Raw genomic sequence first — 25,447 nt, forward strand, 5'->3', positions numbered from 1 at the left:
AGAGGGGTAGGGGGGCTCCGCCGGCGGCGGGAGGGGAGCCCGGCTGAGGGCAGGGGCAGCCTAGCTGTAGCCCCGGGCGTCGCTGCGGATCCTGCTCTGCCTCTCGCCCGCGGACTCTGGGAGCGACAGGGGTCCTGAGGCGACTGGGGCTGAGGGGCGCTAGCTGCCGGGGCGGAAAGAGGTCGCTGTAGGAATGATGGGCCTCATTGCCAAAACCTGTGACAAACCGGGGGTGGAGGAACGAGGCGAGGGGGCACTTGTGAAAAACTGAGCTGCAGGAGGTGAGTGCAGTTAAAAAGGCTGTTGCCGGGGGGTGGGCGTAAGGACAGGTTTTCACGACTCTCTCTTGCCGCAAGCAAATTGTTTCTTTTCCGTGGTAAGAAAAAACTTAGTTTACTGACACTGGGGTCTGCACACATCCTGCAGGCAATGAGTAATGACGAAACGAAATCTCTTAATGGAGGCTTTGCACAGTAGGATAATCACTCCCCGCCTGATACACACAGGTTACAAAGCACTGCCCTAAAGAGCTGACCCAGCTCATCTGGATGCTGTCGCCAAAATTTGAATAATTAGGGGCTTCCAGCCGCTTCCCCCTCCCCCACACCCGTTGCAGCCCCTAATTAATGACAAGAGCCACGGGGAGGGATGCGAGCGGAGTCACTTTGCGTGACAGAGTTGGGACTAGACGTTTCTCTGTCTTTCTTGGGGGGAGGCTTTTGAACGCGAGTCAAGGTCGAAGGAATCCATCCCCCGAGGGGTGCTGGCACGCTGCCCCATCGGTACTGCCCCCAAAACGCCCATCGCTTCGCTGGGGGCCTCTTCACCCGGGAAGCGAGCGATAACGCTCCGGCCAGGAGCCGCTTTTACGTGCCAACAGCAAAAAGTGACACCTCCTCCCCCCGACAAAGCTGGTACCCGAGGGGGCGCAGGGCCCACCCGGGCGGGGGTCATCCCGCTGCCCTGCGGGGAGGCGCTGGAAGGGCTGCGGGGTGTTAGGTGCGAGCCTGTGGGGTGGTTCCCCGCAGCACTCGGCAGCTCTGTCCTGGGCCCTGCCGGCTCCGCGCTAGGTGTGCGGCTCCCTCGGGAGGCGGCGGGCTGCCCCCCCGCAGCCGGCGGGCCCTTTCCCTCTGCGCCCGACAAGGACACGCGTGGAGACGGCGCGCAGAGCCCCTTCCCCGTCGGACCCCTCCAGCAGCCCCTCGCGTGTTTTGTGCGGTGTAGGGTGCCGCCCGCAAGTCTGAAACGAAGTTTGCACTGCGGGAAAAGCATCTAGGTTTCAGTTCCCGGTTTCTGTGCTGGACCGAGTTCAGACACGTCCAACCGCGGCGGCGGCCGGGAACTTATCAAGAAAAGATTAAAGGATGCTCCAGTTTTCAGCCGCTCGCCCAGCTTTAACTACGCACAGCTAGACGTTGAATGCGCTGCTCGAGCTAACCACTTTAAAGGTTGTTGTGCACTGGCCAGTTGGGACCCAGCGATTACTTAGATCATGGAGAAATACAAGAAACCCACATCCTCCCTGGTGACATTCACAAAAAATGAGCAAGCGGCTTCTGGGCAGCAGGAATCCCCCTTCCTCCCGCTCCGCCGGGCTTCGGCCTCGACGGTGCCCACTAGCGTCCGCGGCCCGCACGGTCCCCGGGAGCCGCAGCCCCGGCACCGCGTCCCGGCCGCCCTCGCTACCCCCTGCCCGAAGCAGCCGTCCTCCCCCGCAGCCGCCGCGGCCTTAGCTCGTCGGGCGTACGCCAAAGAAACGGCACCGCCACGGTTAGCGCCGGCCAGCGACCGCCACGGTCAGTGCTGAGCCGACAAAACGCCGGGGAACGTGGGGCTGGCGCTCTGCCGGCGCCCCTTCCCTGCCCGTCCAGCCCCTGCGAGGAGAGCCGGGCGCGGCGGGGGGCTGCGGGCTGCCTCTGCAGAGCCGCCTCCCGGCGCCGCAGCCTCCTGTTTTCGACAAAACAGGTTTTCCGAGCTGCCGTAAGACCCCGCCAGTGGCTGTCACTCGCACCGCGCAATCCCGGCCGGTCCGAAAGCGGAGCGAGGTGCGTGCGGGGCTAGCGCTGCTGTCCGAGGCAGGGAGCGGGGAGGCAGGGCGGGCCGGGCCGCGGTCGCAGCCCCGGGACTGCCGGTGACCCGGGCGCCCGGGCTCATTGGCTCGCGTGTTGCTGGAAGGAAAACCAAACCCGTCATCGGCTGAGCTGACCGTCAGATGCGGATCTTACCCTGGGACACAGGTTACCTCAGCGCACTGTCTCACAGTGATTCAAGCTCCGTACGGCAGGTGACAACGTCTAATTGTCCCTCCCTACGCCTTCTGTAGCTATTTGCATAAAGCCTGCCAAAATATAAACTCTTGCGGCACGAAGTGCAGCGGGGATTGTTCATCTCGGTTTCCTGACACCTGCACCCCAAATCAGAAAGTGTTTCCAAAGCAATATTAAGAGGTGCCAGCGGCACAGAAACCCGTCCCTGGGAGGGTGGTGGGATGGAGATCTTCCCACAGCGGTGGGTCAGTTGCCAAACCCCCGTGGTGCTCTGTAACGTTGTTCGTTCTGCCCGAGCTGAATTTTAAAAGAAAACACGAACTCGACTTCATCCTCTTTAATCCCTGTAGCACAGAACACGTAGAGCGTGATTCACTCTCTTCATTGGTATAAGATTACTCTTTAATTGCAGCGAAAATCCACCCTTTCAAAAGCATTAAAGGCTTGACGTTTCTTTTCCCAATACAAGCCAATATTCAGATCACATGGACACTAATCAAATAACCCGGGTTATTTCATTTGTCAACATGTTCGTAAGAATTTTCTACCAGGCGTTAAAGGCATTTATATGGAACGACATCTTTCAAAAGCAATGTCGCTAGTCCAGATTTAGGGAATATTTGATTATGACAAGACGTTTGATGGTTTTATTTTATATACCAGCTGTGCCACAAATCGTTTCCTACCTCAAACAAATTCCTAATTTTGTATCCTGCGAGTACTTTCCATGAAGGAGTAATTCTCATTTTAAGCCATTCTTGTCAATACCTGCAGCTCCCAGAATAGCCTTATATTCTAAAAGCCTTGTCAGATGCTCTAAAGGACAACTGGCAAGAAGGCTTTGGAGGTGGTTTTGTTTTGTCTGGGTTTCCCCCCCCCCCAAACTTTAAAAGAAACTCCTCTTTTTGAAGTACCGTTACAAGGGGAAATCCCGTCCGTCTTCCGAGCCCCCCTCGCTGCGGTTCGCAGCCGCTCCCGGGACGGCTTCTGCCTCGGGACGGGCTCCGCGCCCCCCGCGGGAGGGGCTGGCAGCGGGTCCCGGGGCAGGGGGACGACTCAGTGCCGGCGGGGGGGCCGGGGGGCAGGCGCTGCGGTAGGCGTTTCCCGGGGTCTGCTCTGGGCGGGGAGCCGTCGCGGGGGGAGGAGGATGCCGCCGTTGCTGGGGCGGTGCGGCGGCGGGGGGCTGCCGGCGCGGCTCCTGGGGGGCCGGGCGGCCCCGGCGGTGGGGTGAGGGCTCTGCGGGGACGCGGCCGTAGCGGGATCCGGGGAGAGGGCAGCGCCCCGCGGGCCGGGAAAAGGGGGCACGGCGGGGACCCCGGTGCCGGAGAGCCCCTGTCTGCGGAGAGGTCGCAGCGGGGCCCCCAGGTGAGCGGGGCCGGGGCAGAGGGGGCCGCGGTGGCCCGGGGGGCGGGCCGGCGGGGGGGCCCGGGGGGCCGGGCCGGAGCGGCCGCCCCGCCGCCGGCAGAGCGCGGGCAGAGCGCGGCGAAGCGGGCAGCGCCGCGCCGTCCCTCCCGCCCGGGCTGCGCGGCCGCGGAGCGCTGCGCTGCCCTCCCGGAGCGGGTAAGGGCGGCGGCGGGCAGCCGCGGCGTTTCGGGCCGTGCCGGCGGCCGGTGCGCACCGAGGGGGCGGCGGGGGCGGAGAGGCGGCCCGGGGGGGGTCCCCGACCGGCCCGGCCGCCGCCGCAGCGCCGGGACCTGCCGCGCCCGGGGCCGGGGCCGGGGCCGGGGCCGGGGCCGGGCCGCCCCGTGGGGGTTTGCCGGGGAGCAGGGGAGGGCGCGGGGGCGCCCCTCGGTGACTAGTGCTTAACCCCGAGCTTGTCACCGCCCGCTTCAGTGCGGCAGCGAGGGGCCCCGGGGAGAGCCCCCGGGGCGGCGGGTACCGTCCCTGGGCTGCCGGGGGGCGATGCGGAGGCGGGTCAGGGCGGGGGGGAGAGGGGGGGAGGCGGCCCCCCCCTCGGCAACCGCGAAGGTAGTAGCCGTTTTCCTCCCTCCCGGCTCCTCTTCTCTAGCCGAGACCTCTCGAGCACCAGTTGCCCTTTTTATTGGTTACAGCTCTCCTCATCCTTCCAACTTCGACAGGTGATCAGAGCATCGTGGCGGCTTTAGGTACCTGCTTAGGGTCTAATCGCTTTTAAGAAATTGATGAACTTTCTTTGGAATGCCTCACGTTGTTATTCTCTATTTGTATCTTAGCAGAAATTTCCTACTGGTTAAGTAAGTTAGAAACTGCTATTGTTGTCACTTTAAAATGTCACATTGATCTTTACATTTGCAAATCCTTCCGTGGAAAGGGTTCTGTAGGGATTCAGTCCACTACAGATGTTTGAAGCATTTTAATGTCTTTATTCTGTGATCAGACAGGTACTAGTTGGAAGAAATGTCAATAAAAACTTGATGGAAGGCATGATTTTTAAATAGTTTTATATTTTTAATATGGTTGCTCTTAAATAAAAAGCAGTTGCACTCATGCATGAAATTCGGAATTTAATAATAAACTATTGCTCAGGAGCTATCCCTTATTTTTGGCTTTTAAAAATGCAAAATTTAGTGCTTGACAGCTCTTGTTACCATTTATTAAATATAATTGGTACTAGAGAGAGGGATTTATTTAGGCAATAGGAAGATTGAGAGGTTAAATTTAAGATTTATTTCTTCTAATGTGTAAAACTACACCAAAGCATAAGCTGCTTTTTCAGAAAGCAAATTTATTCGGTATTTAAGCACCTTCCGGTATTTCAAAGCAAAGTAGAGCTGCCTTATAGAACTCTATAGAGCTATCATCTTATAGATAAAATAGCTTTATAGCCATAGAAATATTACTGTAAAGTCAAAATATTACTTTAGCTTCTATTATAATAGAACATATAACCAGATGAGAAAGTACAAAAATAAATTCTATGTAAAGAATTATAGATTGTACAGAAGATTTTGCAGAAGAAATTACTTGGCTAAATCCTAGCATGTTATATGTGGATATTTCCATGTCTGTAATGCTGTGAATCAGTTAATATAATTTTCCTACAGCACAGTCATATGTTACTTGAAAATGCTATTAATAAACACCAGGTCAAAGAACAAAGTGTTTTGTTGGGAAACAAATTAGTTTAGGTCAGACCTATTTTAATTTACAAAATTAGCTTTCCATTAAAAGGTTTCTTTGCTTCACTGTAGTGTAAAATAAGTTGTTTATGTTTTTCTCCACAATTTCACATTACATAGTGTTCTTCAGCTCACTTACTTGCTGTTACTGGAGGTGACATTATGTAGTAAGTTTAGCATTAATATAAAGAAGATTAATGTAAGTTAATGTTACTTAGTACTTTTGAAGAAATCTCCGGTATTAAACATGTGAAAGTGACTGCTCTTAGTTTTAAAATATTTCTCTTCAAATAGAGATGATGAACATGCAAAATCACAAAAGATTATATAGCTGTATGTATAGCTATATGTATAGTTGTGAATGCATGTGTGTATATATATGTGTACATATATATATGTATCTGCTTACACACCAATATATTAGCTTCCTGTCAGAAAGAAACATTTGAACAGATATAACATTTTTTTAAATTGAGAGCTACCAAAAATAAATAGCAGGACTGTTAAACAAGAACGTACCTTATAGATCTCGAACGTCAATCAGATAACGTAATTTCTTTTAATTTGTGAAAAGGAGACATGAATGTGAACTGTATGAAGAGAGAGGAAAAATGATTTGTGACTGTTTTCACAAGTTACACATTTTGGTTCAGTCTGTTGTTTGTGTTTGGTTCAGTCTGGTTGTGTTTGGATTGGGTTGGTTGGTTGCCTGGCTGCTTGCTTCTCCATTTTCTGTGGCTACACATAGGGAATGGTGGTTTTGTCTGCATGGATGCCTGGGTGAAGGAACAAATGCACAAATCTGTGTGAGAACAAATGTGTTAGCCCAAATTGCCACGGTCGGGGCTCCTGTTTACGTGAATCAAACAAGGATTTTGCTGAAAGTGGATACACACATCTGTGTGACAAGTTAACTTTCTTACACTATGTTGACAGATGAATAGTTGCCTTCTCTGTTCCCCCTTCCATGGAATAACTTTGTTGCTTTAAAATGCGTGTTTGTTTTATGCTTTTTTGTGTGTGAGAAAAGTAGAGGCATTTTTACATCTGCTTTCTCCCCTTCCTGGTTGTCCCCTGTAAAATTCAAAACTCCTGTGACGTTTTGGGGCATTATGTCTATTGCTGAATGGTGAACAATGCCAGAGCAGCAGGAGCAGAAACCAGACCAAGTCTCTGAGGTGACCACTAGCACAATTCGGGTCTGGAATATGAAATACTGTGTGCTCTGAACTGAAATATATCCATACAGTGTACTGCATGTACTATGCAGATAAAATTATGTTAATTCATAACATTTACAGTCTGATAATCCTCAGTCCTGGCTGAAGAGTTAAAACATGCTCCCCTTATCCTACAGGAACCCTGTTTTTAGGTCTTAGGCCTTGAAACCACAAGAGCAAAGTGGTGGATAAAGGTAATGCTTCCATTAGACAGAACAGCTGTAGTCCAGTGAAGACTCAGCCCTTCAGTACAGTGCCCTGCACACAAAAATTAAGTCTTTGAAAGCCAGCAGACTACACAGCTGTAGTCAGCTCCTCGTTATCCACAGGTGGATTGTCTGACTTATGAATGACTTGTACAAGCCAGTACCATCCACCAGGGTCCATTAGATCACACGCAGTGCCAGACAGAAGCACTAATTCTGCCTCTGGGGCCAACCCAACTGGAAAGGAGTATTGACATTTTACACATCAAGGAGCCAAACTCCTAGACCCAGTCTGTCTGAACCACTGGGATAGCAGAAATAAAGATATTTCATCCTCTCTAGTTAGGGCAGCATGGTGTTACTGTTGCTCATTGTCCGGCTTGAAACATCAAGAGCCCTCCCAGGGCCTGCATTGCATTTCTTGTATTCAAGCACTGGGAGGTGTGGCACAGAGACCTCAGCAACTCTGTCGCTCACGTTCCACCAGATTTAAAACCTCCAGTTTACTACAGGGTCTGCTAAATCAAAGAAAGCTTCACATGGAGCTATGCAGATACTGTTGCATCACACACCCCAGCAAATTAGTATTAACCAGGCTTTCCTGCTATGTGGGATAGTCCATTCCTCTCCTGCTTACCCCGTTTCCTGCCATGGAAGATAGTGGCAGTAGAAACAGGGGTTCGATGTGGAAATTTTCTAAGAACATAGGGAAGTTTGGTGCTGAGCTGCTATCTGAAAGTCAGTGGGGCTAGGGTACATGACTCTACTGAGACTTGTTCAAATTTCAGTTATTTTCTCATCAGGATAGGTGTGATGCTCAATCTCAGGCATTCTCTTCCTGGGCTTCAGGTAAAGAGTGGAAGTTGCATACTTGTGGTGGTCTTGGAGAAGTGATTCGATCCACATCTACTTTGGAGAGGCAGCTCTGCATGTCTGTGGGGCAGCTACCATGCATCAGGAGAGAGCCCACTTCAACTTTCCCTATCCTCAGAGAAAATAAGAAGAAACTTGGAAGGCTTTCTTTTAATCTGCACTTCCAAATGTCTCCTGTATTTCACAAGACTTGCTTAAGGCAAATGTGGAGCTTGAGGTATTTACTCATTTCCAAGCAGGGATTTTAGCTCTGTCTTCTTCATTATTCCCACTGAAGTTTGAGAGATTGTTCATAATAAAAAGATTTGGCAGCTTCATGATTCACTAGGCTGGGTATCCAGCCAAGATATAATGATGGTTCATCAAGAGCTGTCAGCTTACATTGCATGTACTGGGGATTTCAGGTGATGGAAGACAGTCTGAAGACCATAGAGCCTTAAAATAGTAAGAATTGGAGAACTGCTCCCTGAAGGCATCATGACGATACAACAAAATTGTGAGCACTCCATAAGTTTGGAGGTCTCTGATTCACAGTAAAACCTCCAGATTGAACTCACACTCCAGAAGGGGCCAGATTCTGGAAGCTCAAAGTAGACACCAGGCTCTTCACTCCGAGCTGCCTCGTGACCTTTTCAGGGGATGCTAGGCAGTGAGTTTCCCTGTTTCTACCCACTATTTTTAGGGGCTTGTCAGGTCAGAGTTGTGCAGCTGCTGTACCAGAAGGTATGATGAAAGAAAGCTGGGGATGCCTGGAATGCCAAGGGAAAACCATTTTCATGCATCAGGCTAGTTCAGTCCCAATTTTATTCCACTCTCTTTAGATTTAGTTCATCTCTGCAGTCAGCAAATTCCTCCTTGGTGCCTAGTTGTATTTCCTTCTGCTTCTTCCCAGATGCCTAGCTCAGGCAAGCTGTAGGGACTGAGTCATCCCAGGAGTACGAGGGATGTGTTCAGAGCAGCAGTACATCAAGGGCTATGAGGAACTGAGAAGAGAGGTACTCACAGTATGCCGCAGTCGTTGCCCTGGACAGCAAAATAATTCAGTCTCCACAGATTTTATTATCATTATCTCAGTTAGTTTATCTGCTAATTTGGCTGTTCTTAACGCATAGATAGGAAGTGGCTCACTGGCAGGAAAGGGCCCTCTTTGGATCAGCTGTCCCCTTGCTGCTATGCAGAATCATTGCTGGGATCCAAATTTGCCACCAGTGAAAACGGGAGGATGAAAGAGCATACTCAGAGCTCAGAAATTCAAGGAATATTGTCTATGGGCTGTTTCTCAAAGATGGACAGCTTGCTAAACTTGAGACTCAGAAATAAGTGACACATGGCCAGTTTTCTTTCCTAAAATCAACAGCAATTCTTTCCTTTCTAAGGTAATCCAAGACTTTTGTATACTCTGCTTGGGATATAATGGCTGTCTGAAGGGTAGCAAACCCACAGCTGGCTTTGTTCATCCCAAACAGGCTGGGAATGGCAGCACATAGCTATATCTGCTTGTCCTGTCTGTGTACACTTGTACAATTTTCTTCACGTATGCGGGATTTCCAGCAGTAAAGGTATGAAGAAACCACTTCATGCCCAAAAGGAAACAGCTCCCAGACCTGCACCCAAGCTGAAGCACAGCAGCCCTGTCTTGCAGCGGCAGTGAGCTAAAAGAAACTACTTGTTTAGACTTTTCATGCTTTAAAAGGACTTTCTCAGCTTGTAATTGAATAGATTTAGGAAACAGGTTGCAGTTTCTTTCAGGATTTATTTTGTGGGTTCTGGAATTACTTATTTTATCTTTTAAAACAAGAACTCTCCATTCCTTTCTTTGATTTCCTGCCAGTTTTCTTCAAGTTTAGTTTTGATTCTTCTCCTTTGCAGTTCACAACTTGAATAAAAAGAGAAGAAAACCTTGCACAGAAAGAAAGTAAGTGTATAAAAGCCAAGAAGTGGATTTTCTCACTGTTCCATCCCTGATTCCTTTGGAATTCCCTTCATGTGTTAAGAATCCTCAGTTCCTTATAACAACAGAGAATAATAAGTGCTGCAGACAGAAGCACTCTGTCTGCATCAGCTCAATTCCTTTAGTATCTGTAGTTTATTGTGCATGACACTGCATGTCTGATCATGGATTCCTCAGACCGACAGACCTCCTATTGAAATCAAAGGCAGTTTTGGCAGCGGCCACAGGAGTGCATTGGCACGAAGTTGCAGGTTATGCACTTCAGGGAAAACGCCATCACACTTTTGAGTAGAGAGGAATAAGTTAAAAGGTGAAGGAAATGATGGTTCCAGTATTTAATAGTTCTTTTTTTTTCCTTTCAGTTTGTTGACGTGGCAAATGAGGAGCTATACTGTTTACGTTAATCCCTGCTCTGGAGAAAGTCTGGAGTAGAAGTAAAAATGGTTGGGGAGACGGTGGGATGATGCTTTCCAGGATCAAATACTTTCATTAGTTTTTATGAGTAACTTCTGTGCTGGTTCTTTTTCCAACTAGGATAATTGCTTCGAAAGTGTATCACTATATGCAAATTAAACCACAGTTAAAATGGAATGTGAAGGTGAAATAGTAGAAGCTGTTGGAATTTTTTTATCGAAGTAATTTAAGAGAAACTCTTTTTATTATCCCCTTCCATTTATGATTGTGAAGAGCTGAACTAGCTAATTAAGTTCTGGCTGAAAGTTTCCCCTCTCGCAAAGGTGATTCATTTGTTTCCTTCACACTTGCAATGTCGATCATAACATTAAGCGAGGCTACCAGTGCTTCTATGACCACCAAGAAACATCAAGTGATGCCACAGTTCAACATTGTCACCGTGGCAAGGAGAATCGGGCCAAGTCCTATGAAAATAGGAGGCAGGGGAGTCCTTGCTCAAATTGGCCTTTCTACATTTGGGCATTTCCAGACATTTCTTAGAAGATCTTGCAGTGACATCTGAAGGCCGTATAGTAGAAAATCAGGGATCTGAAATTCAGCTCAGAGCTGTTCCTATGCCCTTCTCTCACTTCCCCTCTCTAGAGACCTATTTTTCTTACGAGGTGAGGGAGCTACGTACAAATTTTTCAGGAAGGCAGAAGTTGTAACGCTAGTTAGTTAATGGGATGATATGCAAGTGCTAGGAAATGGGGAAAGAGGAGAAGGCTATCCGCAGGGTTCCACCTTGGAAGAGCATTCAGGAAAACAAAAGATGACTAGCAATTTGTGTGCTGCTTCTGGAAGCAAGCAGGCTGGGAGCAGTTGCTGTGAGCACCATCTATTTCATGTGCTTTTTGATGGAACATCCACAATTGCATAATCCATAGGGAGTTGCCTGCCCATAGGTGCTTGTTGTTTGACAGATCTGTCACACTTCTCAGAAATCAAGATGCAAAATCCATCACTCAGGGACATGGTATATGTGTATCAGATACTCTCTGGGGGATGAAGAGTCCATTAAACAGCAAGTCCCTAAACTAATCCATATGAAGAATTCACATCTGTGACAGATAGAATATGGAGAGTACCCATGGTCTAACAGGTGATCTGACTCTAATGTGCTACTAAAGCACTATAAATATTCATTTTATTTCACCCTTTCAGAGACATGTGTAGGGGTGAGCCCAGAGGGATAGGAACTGCTTATGCAGGACATGAGTGGGAACAGCAGGATTATGTTGCATGAGTGGGATCGTGTCTCTAGGAGGCAATGGCAATCCCAGCATTGGCAGTTTGAGGCAAGCATATCATTGCCTGCATGATACAGAGCTGAAGATATGACCTTCACAAAGAGGCTTATGACAGAGTTCTGTACACTTTGTTATATAGTAGGAAAGGAGTGAATTAGTCAGATGTACGACAGCTAGCAAATCTGTAAGAAATGAGACTACAGCAGAATTATTGCTCCTTAAAGGAGGTAGCGAAAATGTGGAAATCAATAACATAAGACAAGAGTAATCGGTTGGGTGAAGTCTTGGAGAATTCTCTGTTGTGATCATTTTCTCTGTCCTTCGCTCACTATGAAGAATGTGAGCAATTCACCTACTTCAGTCTGTCGAAGAAAAATGCCAGGCATTCTAGTATACCTTCTCCATTTCTCATTATGACTCCATTTGTAGATTCTTAATGACTTTCTTTAGACTATGAAGGCCGTTGGCAAAAATGTGAGATTTGCATTGAGACCGGATTTAGAATTAAACAAGAGCTTAAGTACTGGCTTCATGGGTTGATGTAGAATTCCCATTCAGGTTCAAGTCTGAGGTTCCTGAAAACTGAGGAAAGTTTTGCAAAAAACAAGTGTTCTCAGTTGTGGCTGAAGTTTTGGCTTTAGATTATAATCAAATGATAAACATGTAGAGGTTAGTCTAGATCCAAATCAAACTTCCATCCAAATTGAGAGGTATTTCAGATTTTTATTCTGGCCTACTTACACGTGATCGTACTTTGTTCCAGCTCATTTCTGTCATCTGTTTTAAGCGCTGCAGGCAGTGCTGCTATATTTCAGCAATGCTAAGCTATCTGCTGAGCTATCAGCTGAGCTATGAGGTTGCATTGACTGTTATGCAGCAACCCTTCTGCACTGCATGCTGCCATAGTGTAGTCCCACACCTGCTGACTCTTCCGAAGAATCCAGCAGATGCTCTTCTGGCAGCGGTCGGACCTGACCTTGCACACAGTCATTCCTCGGTTATCTCTGGGTTTGCAATGAGTGGTGGCAGGACTGAAAAGAGCAGAGCTGATTAGGGCCCTGGGCCCTTACCCTGTTGAGATTTACTCCTGTAAAGTGTCAATGAGTATTTTACTGGACTTACTAGGGGAAGAGCACAGGGCAGATTTAGGCTTGGGATACTGCTAAATTTCCTGAGCTTTGCTGAAATGGCACCTCCGTGTGCATTTTCCAGACACTGCCATCCTCAAACTCATGGGACAAAGGTAAAATCTATGTCAGTAAACTTTCTTAAAAAGTGCCATAGAATCATAGAATCATTAACGTTGGAAAAGACTCTAAGATGCAGCCTGATGAGTTTCTTTAACAGCAACAACCATTAAAAAGTGATTTTAAACAGTCTGCAATGTAGAAACACATTGCCTAGGTTGTCTGTGTGTATGCAGACAACATGCAGCTTTTATGCTGCAGCTGCCGAGTTGCACAATCCAGCCATAATATTGCAGTGATGCCTGTAAAGCTTTTATAGATACTAAGCTCCTCTTCACCTCTTACTCCTGCTGTCTGTGGTCCTTTTATCTCCCTTCAGCTCCTCTGTTGTGTTTCCTTTGCTCCACCAGAGTGTTCAGAAAGTAAATCAGTTCAATTTCTCTCTCTCCTCTCAAGTCATGTTTCAAGACTTGGTCTTTACTTTTGAGGAGGTCAGTATTTCAGTTCTCCACGATAAGGGCTGCGACTACCAGAGAACCCCCTATCACCCCTCACCTGTGCAGGAGGTAGGACTTGTTCCAGTACTGTCCTGTGGATGAATCTGCTCTTTGCAATGGAGACCTCTGAGAGAGTGCTGGCCCAGGTTGGAAACCCACGGGATGCAGCACATCCCTTTGCAGAGATAGCAGCTCATTTTTGAAAGCAGTACGATCATGCTTGCTCGCTGTTACCCCTCAGCTGATGAACTTGCCTCTGTAACACAAACTGAAGGCTTGTCCATGCAGAGGGAAGAGCTTTCTCATGCTATTCGGAGACTGTAGGAAAAAAGATTCACCCTTTTTCTTCTAAAGATGTTGCAGATTATCACCACTCTCCACTCGGAGTACCAGCAGCACATCTTCAGCCTACCTTCTCTGTTTCAAAAAAAGAATGCTGTAAATTTAAATTATACTCCCTACCTGACATAACCCTGATCAGACCCTATAAAAACCAGTACCTTTGGAGGCACCTAACCTCCTGTTTGAGCAGAGGGTGGCAGAGAGAATAACCCACTCATGAGAGAAGTGATTCATGCCTATCAAGGTGCTCAGAAGCTGTGGTGATGCAACAGGCTAACAACACCAGGGACTCGGGGACGTCTTGCCATCGCTGTGTTATACTGAGATGTTACACTAGATGGTGCATTTGACAAATTATTTGAAGAGATTGGTCTTCCCATGCCGAGAGCTTTTGGCGCAAGGCTGACCGTAAGAAGCCCATTTGCTGTGTACACACAGTACATCCTTTTCATAACTTTTCACAAAGTTGACCCTTCTGTGCAAGAGTTGAATGCGACCACAGCTGCCAAGGCAGCACTTTGAGACTTTGGCATTTATGCCTGTAGGTTTGGGGGATTTTTTTGCCCATCACAGATCTTTGTCTAATTCACAAGTCACTTAGAAACAAGCAAACCGTAATGGCATATTGAGTTTGAGGGATGCTTGAGTTTGGATAGAGGAAAGATCTGTTAGAAAGTATCTGATATTCCTTATTAACCTGCATTTCCCATATCCCATCAGTCTAGGTGAATTAAATGGAACTGAAGATGTGCACATATTGATTTATTTGCTGGAGAGTAAATATTGATTTATTTGCTCCGTGGCCAGATACCTTTGCCATAGGGCAGTGCTTCTAATGAGGAGTGATGGCTTCCCTTCCCCTTCCCAGAAGGGAGGATTAGCCTGCGGGCAGGCCAGTGGGCCAGTGCGGACAGGCAGAGACCCCTGCGTCAAGGGCATTAGTTCCTGCCCTTCCCTTTGGGTGCGTGGAAGCCCTTCTGTATTCAGGATTTGGGGCAGGGGAGCAGGCAGCGCAGCAAGCAGCACACACGTTGCTGGGAACTGTTGCCACTTTCACCAAGGAGCTCAGAAGAGCTGTCCGGGTTGGAGGTGCGGGCAGCGCACCAGGTGCTCTGGGAGCTGAGGGTTGCAGATCCGTCTTGCAGGTAACAAAAAGAGCGCTAAAGCACGTCCTGCCCCTTTGTGAATCTTTCTTTGGGACGTGTATTACGGCAGAAATCACTAGGTGGTGCTGTTACACGTAATTCTTACACATTCTTGGTATCCACGTATTTTCTGTCTTTGGAGAAACGGTTCCTGTTGGGGTTGGGGTTACGGTTGCTCTTTGAAAAGCTGCTGAAATAGAGAAAAGTAGCAGGCAGCAGTAGCTAGCTGGAAGGGAGTGCAGCTTCTTCAGACCCTCGTATCTGCGCTTTGGGTGAGATTTCTGGAGGAAGAGACTGACAGCACACAGGCAGCACCCACCATCTTCCTAGGAGAAGCGGGTGTGCTCAAGCCCGGCACCCTTCCCCATTGAAAACTCAGCCTCGAGGGCCCTGGATTTCGGTTTCCTCCGGAGTGACAGCAGCACGCCAAGGCACAGCACTCTCCTAGTTTACATGGAGAAATTCAGATGAATTTCACAAAAAGGGAAATGTTAGTAAGAAGAGTTGCCTTCTAGGGTCGTAAGTGGATAAGTAAATTAATGTCAGAAGAGATTAGGAATTTCCTGAATGTGAATTCTTTAGAAAAGGAACTGGCTCAAGTTATAATTTATTTCTAAACTTTTTCTTATTTAGAGAGACTTTTAAGCACCTTAGATCTCAAATTTATTTTCTGATGGTTTGGAACTTTTATTTTTGGTATTATTTAAAATAAATATGCCTTGACTGTTTCCATTTATTAAAAAACGGTATAGTTTAAATGGAAACACACACATACATATGAGTATGTTGTATGTAATTAGGTAGATCCTACATATTGTACAAATGTACACATAGTTCCCATCACTTTGTTCTCACACCAGGAGTAACTTTAGGAGATTATTGGGAAACCAGGCAATGAAACTCATCATTAACAGAGAGCAGAGACCTGTTCTATCCTCCTCTTAGCGACTAATCTCTGGCAAACCATCTGACCTTTTTTTTTACCCCTTTACCCCCCACTCTTTGCCTTGGTTGTCTGGTTTAGGCCTTCATTCTTCAGATGTTTACTACTTACTGCATATGTAACCATGTGTTTTAATATTTTCAAGGTTGGGCCTTAGACCTTGCCTACCAGAAAGAAATTATACTGAATTAACTGTACTGATTTAGAAACTGATTTAGTTAAATCAGTGCAACTCTCCTGAGCACTTTATATCACGTCAGTTTAAGCCATGAGTCAGTGAGTAACAAATCAATTCTGTTGGCAGAGAGTGAGAAAGATTAGACTGGATCTTCAGCCCTTCCATCTCAGTATTTATTAGGCTAAGGCCTCTTCAGGGCTTGTTGCTGTTCTCTTTAATTTTCCCTGCCTAATGGACCTGATCCAGCTCTTGACGTAAATGAGGGTTTTTCCATGACCTCCAGCTGGGACCTGGAGATGGCAATATCTTTATTAAAAACCTAGAGAAGCTTAGAATGACAAATAACTCAAACCTGCCTCCTCGCTGCATACAGAGTTCTCAGACTGTGGCTCATATTGCAAAAATCGCCTCTGATCTGAAAAAAGTAATATTCTGCATTCAGGGCAGGAAAATTCATCCTCTAAAGACAGCAATTTCTACTTACATTATGCTAAGAGTATCACCAGACAAAGAGTCATAATCTAAGCAGCAGCTAAGTAAGATGTCTCATATATATTGAGATGGGATGAAAACAGTCTTTCTGCCAGTCTCCACAGATTTTGTGCATTCAGGTTGGATAGACTCGGGACTCAGGTTATTCCTGGTTTTGTACTGACTTAACCAGAAACTAGACTGATGTTGCACTTCCAAATCAAAAAGCACAGATTTTTCAAAATGCATTTCAAAAAGTGCTTCATTTTTTTTTTTTGCTGTTCTCCTTCTCTACCTTTCTTCACACTTTTACAAACTACTACTAATAAATAAGAAGGGTATCTGAGAATATGCTGAACAAGAATAAGCTGAGTTCCACTCACTGAAAATTTTGCTTACTGTTCCCAAAGCTTCTTATTCCTGGCTGTAGAGAGTAGCACTGTAGCAGGAGTTGAACTTTTGGAGTGTCTGTCTATTCCAGAAAAGAGTAACTCACTTGTTTACGAACCTAAGATTTTGGTTTAGTGCAAAGTCATTTTTCTCTTTCTGAACTAGGTGTTAATAAAGCTGTAAACTCCGTAACTGACAATGTCCTGGCATGCTCTTACAATTCACCTACAGCTCCTAGAATTCTTTATATTGTAAGTAGTGATGCCCCCTTCCATTTCCATCTCTATTCCAAAAGCGATTTCTTGTTTATTTTACAGGGTTATGATGGAACTTACATCTTTGCCTAAATTCCTTTGGACAAGTGACAGCAAACTGCTGCATCACCATTTTCCGGACATATTGGCTACTGTTCATACCACACAAGACATTCCTGAAGAAGTTGTTTTTGGACCGTGCATGCTCCAGAACACCCTGCTGGACACTGTAGCTTTTATTGCTCTCAAGTGTTCTGATAGACGGAACATCCATTATGTATTTAAGGTAGGAGAAATCAGCATTTAATGTTAGTCATATCAAAAAGGGTTACACTATCCCTGAGAAGGTAACTTTGCCAAGGGGTAGATTTTTGTTTTGTTCAGCACAACTAACAGCTCCTTCAAAGGGGAGAAGTAGCCAGTGCATTTCTGATTTATGAGCTGTAAACTGGAGGGACCTTGGTGAAAACTGTTTCCTTTGCAGGAAGAATACAAAGTCCCACTTCCATGCTGACGATAGATGACCTGCTTCAGCACTGACTGGGAATAGGAGGAAAGAGGGACAAATAGTTTAGAAACTTCACGCTCAGGTTTCGTCCTTATAAAGGACAACGGAGGCTTATCAGGAGGTGTGACAGCCCTGTGAGAGCAGAGAGGGAAGTCTGTGGCATTGCACTGATTCATGCAGGTGGTACATTCGCAGCACTTACTGATGGATCTGAGCAAGCATTAACCCAGTTTGCTCAGTTATCCATAAAGTAAAATCACAATGGCAGTGATCTCGGCACAGGCTGTATGAACTGTAGACGATATCAGTCAGGCAACTAGTCCACACAATCTTCAGGCAGCCACAACTTATTGCTATTAGTACATGGACCTCCTAAAGTTACCTTAGATATGTCTGTCTGTGTTACAGCTGCACTTTTCAGTCACTGTAGAGAAGCCACAGAGATACGTCTGTGAAACAAAAGGAATTGTCATGTAGGGAAAGTCAGAAACCCCAGGACTGTGATGGAGTTTTAACTCTCCAGCTCTAGTTCCTAAATTTTTTGTTCCCTAGCCACTGTTTATCATAACATTTTCATTTGGACGATGCATATTTCTCATGCTGGCCTCTTGCCTTGTCTTTCTGGGTCTCGGAGTGCATTTCGGTCACTGTTGGTCTAGATGAAGACAGGGAGGTAGTGTTTTCCAACGTGAGGCAAGGAAATTTCCCACATGCTATGGCATGGATGGATCTGGGAAAGATCCAGGTTCTCCTAAGATTTCTGTGCTCTGGAGGAGAGAAATCCCAGGAAGTATGTGCAATATGGAAGATGCAGCTGTTGGGAGATACCTGTTTGACACTTTTGCTTTAAACAAATTAAGAAAGAGAAGAAGAGGCTTCAGGGTTTTTCTGACTATTTGTTAGAGTCTCTGGCACAAGTTTGCTTGCTTGGACAGTGTTATCAGTACTCCAGGAAAACTGTAAGCTCTTTGGAGAAAGATCTCTCCTGAAACAAGGCTTTATTTATGGAATATTTCTGTGTTTCTCCTGGGAGTTTTGGAATGACTATAGACTCAAGAAAGAGCCTCAAAGGGTTTCTACATTGGAAGAGCCCTCCAGAGGGATGGCTTTAGTGTTTTGCTACATTTGAGCTAAGTAATTGTTATGCAGCCATGAAATTGGATGCCTGAGTTGGCTCAGATCTCTGTCTTTTTGGCAGTAAATACATTAAATTCTGTGCAAGTAGCTGTTTCAGATGCAATCGGTGGTCCCGTATCCTGTTAGCTACTCATAATTAAAAGTAAACCTTCCAGACATCAGGAACTATTGTTAAGCTCCTAACTCTGTGTGTAGACAATTAACTAATAATTCAGTCATGATACTATGTTGTTATCATGGCACTGAGGTGCAAAACAGGAAATGGGTTTTGATGTGCTGGCTATGGTACAAACAGAGTACGCACAGGGGTGATTTGGCAAGGTGGATTCTTCGCAGCTGAGGTTCATGTTCATCATAGTTCAGCAGCACTCCTCCAAAACTTCGGGGAATATTATTTCTAGCAAGGGTTTCTTCATCTTGGGCTTTTATGTTTAGTCCAAAAGGGAGCTCAATGTTTTTTCTCTCATCCTCTCGGAGACCCTAATTTGAGGTCCTTGGGCCAATTTGTACGCTTGGGCAAAGAAAATGCCTTGGCAACCATTGGCACAAGTCGTTCTTTCCAGCCAATCATTTACCCCAGCAAAGCAAACCATCCCCTTACAAAGCTGTCTGTCCCACTGAGTTCCTCTGCTCCTTATAGCTTCTTGTGGGTTCCAAGGAAGAGTCTTATTCTCTCCCTTCTCCTCCAGCCTCTATCAAAGAAGCCACATTGCCTCCATAGTCCAGCTGTGATTGAGCCATTTGGGCTGTGAAGCCTTTACCTGATATATGGGTGCAAAGGATTCATCTGAGGGAATGCCATCTCCAGAAGAGGGTGGACTTGTAGGATTTGTAGTGTCTCTAAACACACGGAAAAAATAAAGCTGGTGCATGCTTCTGGTTGACAGCACACAGATCTTATGTTCTGTCCTTTACTCCTCCCCACCTTCTTTAAGCTCTCTCAGCTCTTTCCCTGGAGGCCTGGTTCCTGGAGGAGCTGTGTTCCCTTTGACTTTGCTTGGAGCGCCGGGTGGATGCTCAGTATTTCTGAAACACAGAAACTAATAAATGACAGCCTCTGTCAAAGCTATTAGTTACAACCACTGTGTGTGGGTGGGTGTGCTTGTGTCGCTGTCAGACTTTTGTATTTCTCAATCATTGTTAATTCCCATGGCGTTTAGAGAGAACCAGTTACAGGGCATGCCAATTTATTTTCTCCCTTATACTAATTAACTCTTATCCTAATGGTCCCTTAATATTTCATTCTTGTATTCAAGCTACTAATGTGGTCATACTTTCCATAGTAGGTAATAGTCAGAGAGAGTTAAAAACAGAGAAAGAAGTAGCCAAAATTATGTTTCTGATACCAAACACCAGTGGATGGCTGCCCTGCAATTAGTGGAAAACAAAGAGCTATACATTGCTTGGGGTGAAATTTAGATCATACTTGTCATTAGACATTTTTCATTTCCAAACTTCTTCCTTTCTAAACAATGACTTAGTGCTTCAAAAATTAGTTGAGGCTTTTTATGCGTGTAAATGTTGCCCTTGATCGCCCTGTGTTTCAGCCTCTAAGCTATGAAAATCTTCCCCATCTTTCAAATACTGCAGAGACAGACACAGATCTGCTGTGGTAAACACCGAGCAAAAACCTATAAAGAAATAAATCATTCCCTATTCAGAGAAAATGCAATAAAGTAACTAAGATGGGAGCCACACTCTGAATGAGGAAGACAAAGCCAAATGTTTTATAGTTATATTACTTCCAGAGCACGGTCAACCTGTGACTAAATGACTCAGGAGTCCTGTGGAGAAAGGAGTATATGTGACTGAGGACTATGCTGTAATATACACACAGAAGGGAAATTTAATTTGAGCAGTAGACTTAATATTATTTTTTTAACTTCTGAGTGCCTGACCTTGCAACCTAAACAACATTTTTTAACTTAATCTGTTTGGTATTTCTGAATGCACACATACTGAAAGTAAATCAACCCCTCGCAACTCTCAGAAATAATTTAAGGAAAAATATTCATCTGATGAGTTTTTATCTGTTTAGATACCTTGAAATGAATTTAATTGGTTTATCAAAAGCAGGAATAAGAATATATCGTTTTATTTCTGAAAAAGGAAAGAGATCATATAAGTGCTTCTTGGTTGTATTTTATGTAATCTAGCCAAACAGTTATATATGCAGATGTTGTCTCCTTGGGGTGCTGAATCAAAACCCCAAGATTATTCTTACACCTCCTGATCCATATCCTCTTATGTCAGTGAAAACCTCCACATGCAACTGCTCAGAGTGTGTGTTCATTTCTGGGCTCACACTGCACTGATCCAGGGGTCTGCACATCTCACACCCCCCCCCCCCCCCCAGGCCACAGCACTCGCACCTCTCCTGGCTCATATCACATTTTCCCATTTTCCCATGGGATTGAGACCCCTACTTACAGAGGAGCGCTCCTTCTGAACCTCTGTGATCCACACCTGGCACAGTCCTATGGGACAACCTGCATTGGACAGAGGACATCATCCTTGCCATGATGTCTAGATGGCTAGAGATTGACCAATGTACCATTGTACCAGTCCTGGCATTGCCATGAGAGGTTACATGTGAACATCGGTGTCTCCTTCTCCCTTCCATGCAGCTGTATTCCCAGACCTCTCAGCACTCACACCGGGGAAGCCTTCTCACTGTGATGACTTTGGATTTGGTGACACTGGTGTATGAAATGGGCTCACAGCTTTGGCATACTGGGTCTGTGTGAGACAGAAAACAGGCTTTGTTCTTGAATTTGATGGAAATCTATTTTGGGTCCCAAGACCTAAAACTTCCCTTTTTTGTGTCCTGTCTCACAGGTAGACGTTACGTCTGTGCACAGTCCCACAGGACTGCCTTGGATGAGACTTGTACAAGCAGCTGCAAATAGCAAGGAGCAGAACTTGGAAGCTTACTTAGAAAACAGTCAATTATATTATCGCTCTACCAGGAAAATCAACAAAAATGAGGAGCTGCTTGTCTGGTATGATGAGGAGCTTTCCAGCCTCTTGGGTTTCAATGAGATAAAAGCTCAGAGTCCCCAGAATGGTAAGTACCAAATTGTTGAGTGCAGGGGTCACTGAGGACTGAAGTGAGTCTGCAACTTCCTTAGTATGTGGTGATCTTGTAATACAGGAAATAAAACCTCTCTAAATCCTTAGCTGGTAGGCTAAAAGAAAAGACCTTCTGCTTTGGGAATTGAGCTGGAGGCATAGAGCAAGAACAAATTTACAGTTCTCAATGCCATTTTCATTGCTACTTTCCAGCAGAGGATGGTGCACTAGGGATTAATGCTGAAATTTTTGAGCTGTGTAATGGATGTCTATGGACCTGACTACCTTGGAATCCTAAAAGCCTAAAATATCAATTGGAAATACGTCTTTTTAGCTCATTGAGGAATCAGGTATAGGCTAGTGTTCAGCTTTAATCTTGTAAATGAGCAGGGCTGTAAAAAATACGTAACAACCCAAACAGTACTGCGTACAGCACAATCTGCCTATTTAGCTTGGGACACAGTGGGAGCAAGGAAAAGGGCATGATTTTCATTCTGAGATATTGCTAGGAATTTATTGCTCTAAAAGAAATTGAGTTGGCAATTGTTGAAAAAATAAAAATCGAGATTATGGAGAGACCAAGCAAATCACTGTCAGGTCCATGCCAAGGTTGACTCCAGCTGTCATTTGCTCCAAACTTTGATCTAGTTAGACTGGAACAAAACCCTTTCTACATTCCCTTTGGTTGATTTAAACACAGCTGATATAACTTGGTTAGTAAAGGTGTAGGTTGGTAAAGGTAGGAGTTGGTAAATTTATATGATAATGTACTTGCCTGTAAATTAATATTAAATTAATATAGACACAATCATAGCAGGAACCCACTAACTTGTTTTAACTGATTTCAGCGTATTCTGTTAGCTTCTGTGTAGACACACACTGTCAGCCCTATGAATTTACCAGGCCAAAGTGTTATCTACACAAGAAACACTATATCTAGACTCAAGACTTTAAATTAGCAGGAATAATGTTCCACCCAAATCAGCAGCCTTATTTTCTTATAAAAAGTTCAGTTTCTGTAGTTTGGGAAGTGATCTAAGCTGTGCTGAACCTACAAATTAGGGATTTGTAGTTCTACCCAACCAATGTATGAACTTTCCTATGTATCCCAGGCCTCGTGCTGTCTGGCATCATTTGCATTTAAAAACTGCTGTGTGTTGTGAAATAACATAGCATGGATACTGTTTACAAAGGTTAAGATGTGCCATATGTGTCTTGGTCACTGAATTATGTACCGTCTGTTCATGGGCAATCAATCACCCCAATGAACCAGAGATGCAGTACATCCGAAGGCCAGAAGGAAACAGTGTCATGCCAATGCATGTTCCCCATTCCTCCTGCTCGTCACTGGCATTGTTTCACTTCGAACGTTATTTTCTGTGCCACAGGCACCTGTGCCTTGAGGCATACAGCAGTTTGCCAAATGAGCATGAGTAAGGGCTTCAGGCATTATCATCAGATGATTTGTGAAAAGTATTAAACTTCTAGAGTATCCTATGCAGAAAATAGAGGCTCATGCCATAGTCTTTGAGTCCAGGTCTAAAGCACATTATTACTTGGGTATATAGAATTTAACATTCAGCCTATATTAAAGCCAGTGACTTAGGAAATGTAGACCCAAATCTGGGTTCAGACTTCGAATTGCCATAAAGTCCATGTGGTTTTATCTAGACCATTGTGTACTGGCCATTTTATGTCACACAAACTTGGCTTGAGGGTCTAAATGAAAGCGTTTCTGCAAGTAGCACATGGAGGCAAATATGGGTGAACCATTTTCTGTAGAAGCAAGGGGCCTGATTCTGCACTGGCACTGGCTTTACCATGTGTAATCTTGTATGACACAAGAAATGTTTCTGGGTTTGTTGTTTGTGGCAATGACAGGGTCAGGATCTGCCCATGATTCTAACTTTGCAAAACTCATCATCTGTTTTCTGTTTCTGCAGAATTGAGATGTCAAGAATGTGACCGAGTCTTTAAATGCGAGCATTCCTATCTCTCCCATGTCCGCTTCCTATGTGTCCCAGAGAAGAGCGCCCTGCTATGGAGAAACTTCCAGAACCCTAAGACTGAAAAAAGCAACTTAGCTGAGCAGGCCACAAATTTCCACAGTTTGGCAAGGGATCTAGAGGTCAAAATGGCAGCTTGTAAAGATGATGCCCATGGTCTCACAGGAGAAAAGACAGCAAAATCTGAAGAGGCTGAGAACAACAGGAGCAGGAAAACAGTGTTGTTGGAGAAAACCAATAATCTGAGTGAGGAACAGAACTGTGGGGGCAAGGAGGAGGTTGGGGGAGAGCATGCATTGGCTGGTTCTTTCTGGAAGCTTAGTTCAGGGAGGCAGTCAGCTAGGAAGGATGCTTTAGAGCAGAAGCAGAGCGCTTTCACTGAGGTCAGGAGGATGAAGGAGAAGCTGAGGAATGAGAGACCGAAGGAGCCAGAACAAGAGGATGGCACAGTCCCACTTGGTAAAGAGCAGGTATCAAAGGAAGTGTTGCTGAACTCCTCCGGTAGTGCATTCTCCTTTGTGTGGCCCACCAGAGCCCGAGGAGAACAGAAGAGTGCTTTCAGCAAACCCAGTAAGTGTCTAACAGAAAGAGCTGCAATAAATTCTTCTCATCCCATAAGTGAGTCACCAAAGAGCCTGGGGGAGCTGTCTGGCTTCATTGCCACCAGAGACATCATGTGCTGCAGCACTCTTCTCAATTCCAAGTTCTTTGTCAGTGATTTGTGTAATGCTCAGATGCTGCAGACAAGCATCGCTCGGAGCAATGTTTTCCCATATACCTCAGAACCGTGGCCCAAACAAGCAGGAGGACAGTTACAAAACACAACCACTACGTCTTCTTCGTCCTCCTCCTCTTCCTTGACTCTTCTTCCCCCCACCTTCACGTCCTTTGGAGTGGCTGCCCAGAACTGGTGTGCTAAATGCAACCTGTCCTTTCGCATGACATCCGATTTAGTCTTCCACATGCGGTCACATCACAAAAAAGAATACTCCTCAACTGAATCCCAGTGCAAGAGGAGACGAGAGGAGAAGCTAACGTGTCCCATTTGTCATGAGTACTTCCGAGAACGCCATCATTTATCCCGGCACATGACTTCTCATAATTAGAGCTGTGCAGACAGATCTCACCAAGAGACTGGGCAGGTTGGGTAAAGAAGGGGAACATAGTTCACTTGTATCCATTTCTTTTTGAGTTTACATTAATTTCTGACAGGAAATCACTGTTTACAATAATTTATAATAGATGCTTTGCAAAAAAATATAAAATGTTTACAAGAGTCTGAGTTGGTTGTAAGTTTTGAAAACTCAACCTAGCCCTTGTCAATCTATTTTTGAGGAAATAAAATAGTGAAATGAATGCACATGCAGTATTAATTTGCAAAGAATTGGGAACAAAATTATTGTTTTGCAGAGTTTTCTTTGCTTGTATTTGATTTGCTGGTGTCTGTGCAGTACAATGTAAATACAGAAGTAACAACCACCCCAGTGAATGAGGAATCTTTAAGCACTAAAAAAATCAGAGCTTATATGCTAAAAGAAAATAAGTTACTGTTTCTAGCAGCTTTGGTGGACTCTTACTCCATTATGTTAGCTGAATCAGCTCTCTTACCAGATTTGTGAGTCTGAGTAAAAAACTTGTATCTCACTGTCTCCTTGGCTTTGAAAGGGACTTGAAGTTACGACTCTGTCTGAAATCTGTGATCGTCAACAACTGACCAATAGACTGCCAAAGAGGATGTGATTTGTAAATCAGTATGTCTGAGTTCTGTTCTAGGCTCTGCCAATTTTGAAGTATCTTTTACAAAGTCAAATCAACCTGGATCTGTATCAAAATGTGACCTGTTGTCAACGTCATTGTGTAGACAGGGAGCACAAATTCTGCCCTGATGCGTGCTTTAGTAGGCGTACAGATCTGATGGGGGTAGAGTTTGGCCTGTAGTTTTCAGGTTTTGGATATACTAAAAAAAACAACTAGGGTATTTGAGTTACTATTAGCGACT

At 45.5% G+C, this 25,447-nt stretch overlaps 1 protein-coding gene across 1 annotated transcript; it reads left to right on the forward strand.

The window, feature by feature from the left end:
* The first annotated feature begins 16,792 nt into the window (after positions 1–16,792).
* ZNF488 (zinc finger protein 488) lies at positions 16,793–24,682 on the forward strand. Its single transcript, XM_076338077.1, has 3 exons — positions 16,793–17,011; positions 21,209–21,437; positions 23,386–24,682. The coding sequence occupies exons 1-3, from the start codon at positions 16,793–16,795 to the stop codon at positions 24,552–24,554; spliced, it is 1,617 nt and encodes a 538-aa protein (XP_076194192.1). The 3' UTR covers positions 24,555–24,682.
* Positions 24,683–25,447: the final 765 nt, after the last annotated feature.

The sequence above is a fragment of the Aptenodytes patagonicus genome, chromosome 5 (genome assembly GCF_965638725.1).
Source record: "Aptenodytes patagonicus chromosome 5, bAptPat1.pri.cur, whole genome shotgun sequence".
In the NCBI taxonomy this organism is placed as follows: Eukaryota; Metazoa; Chordata; class Aves; order Sphenisciformes; family Spheniscidae; genus Aptenodytes; species Aptenodytes patagonicus.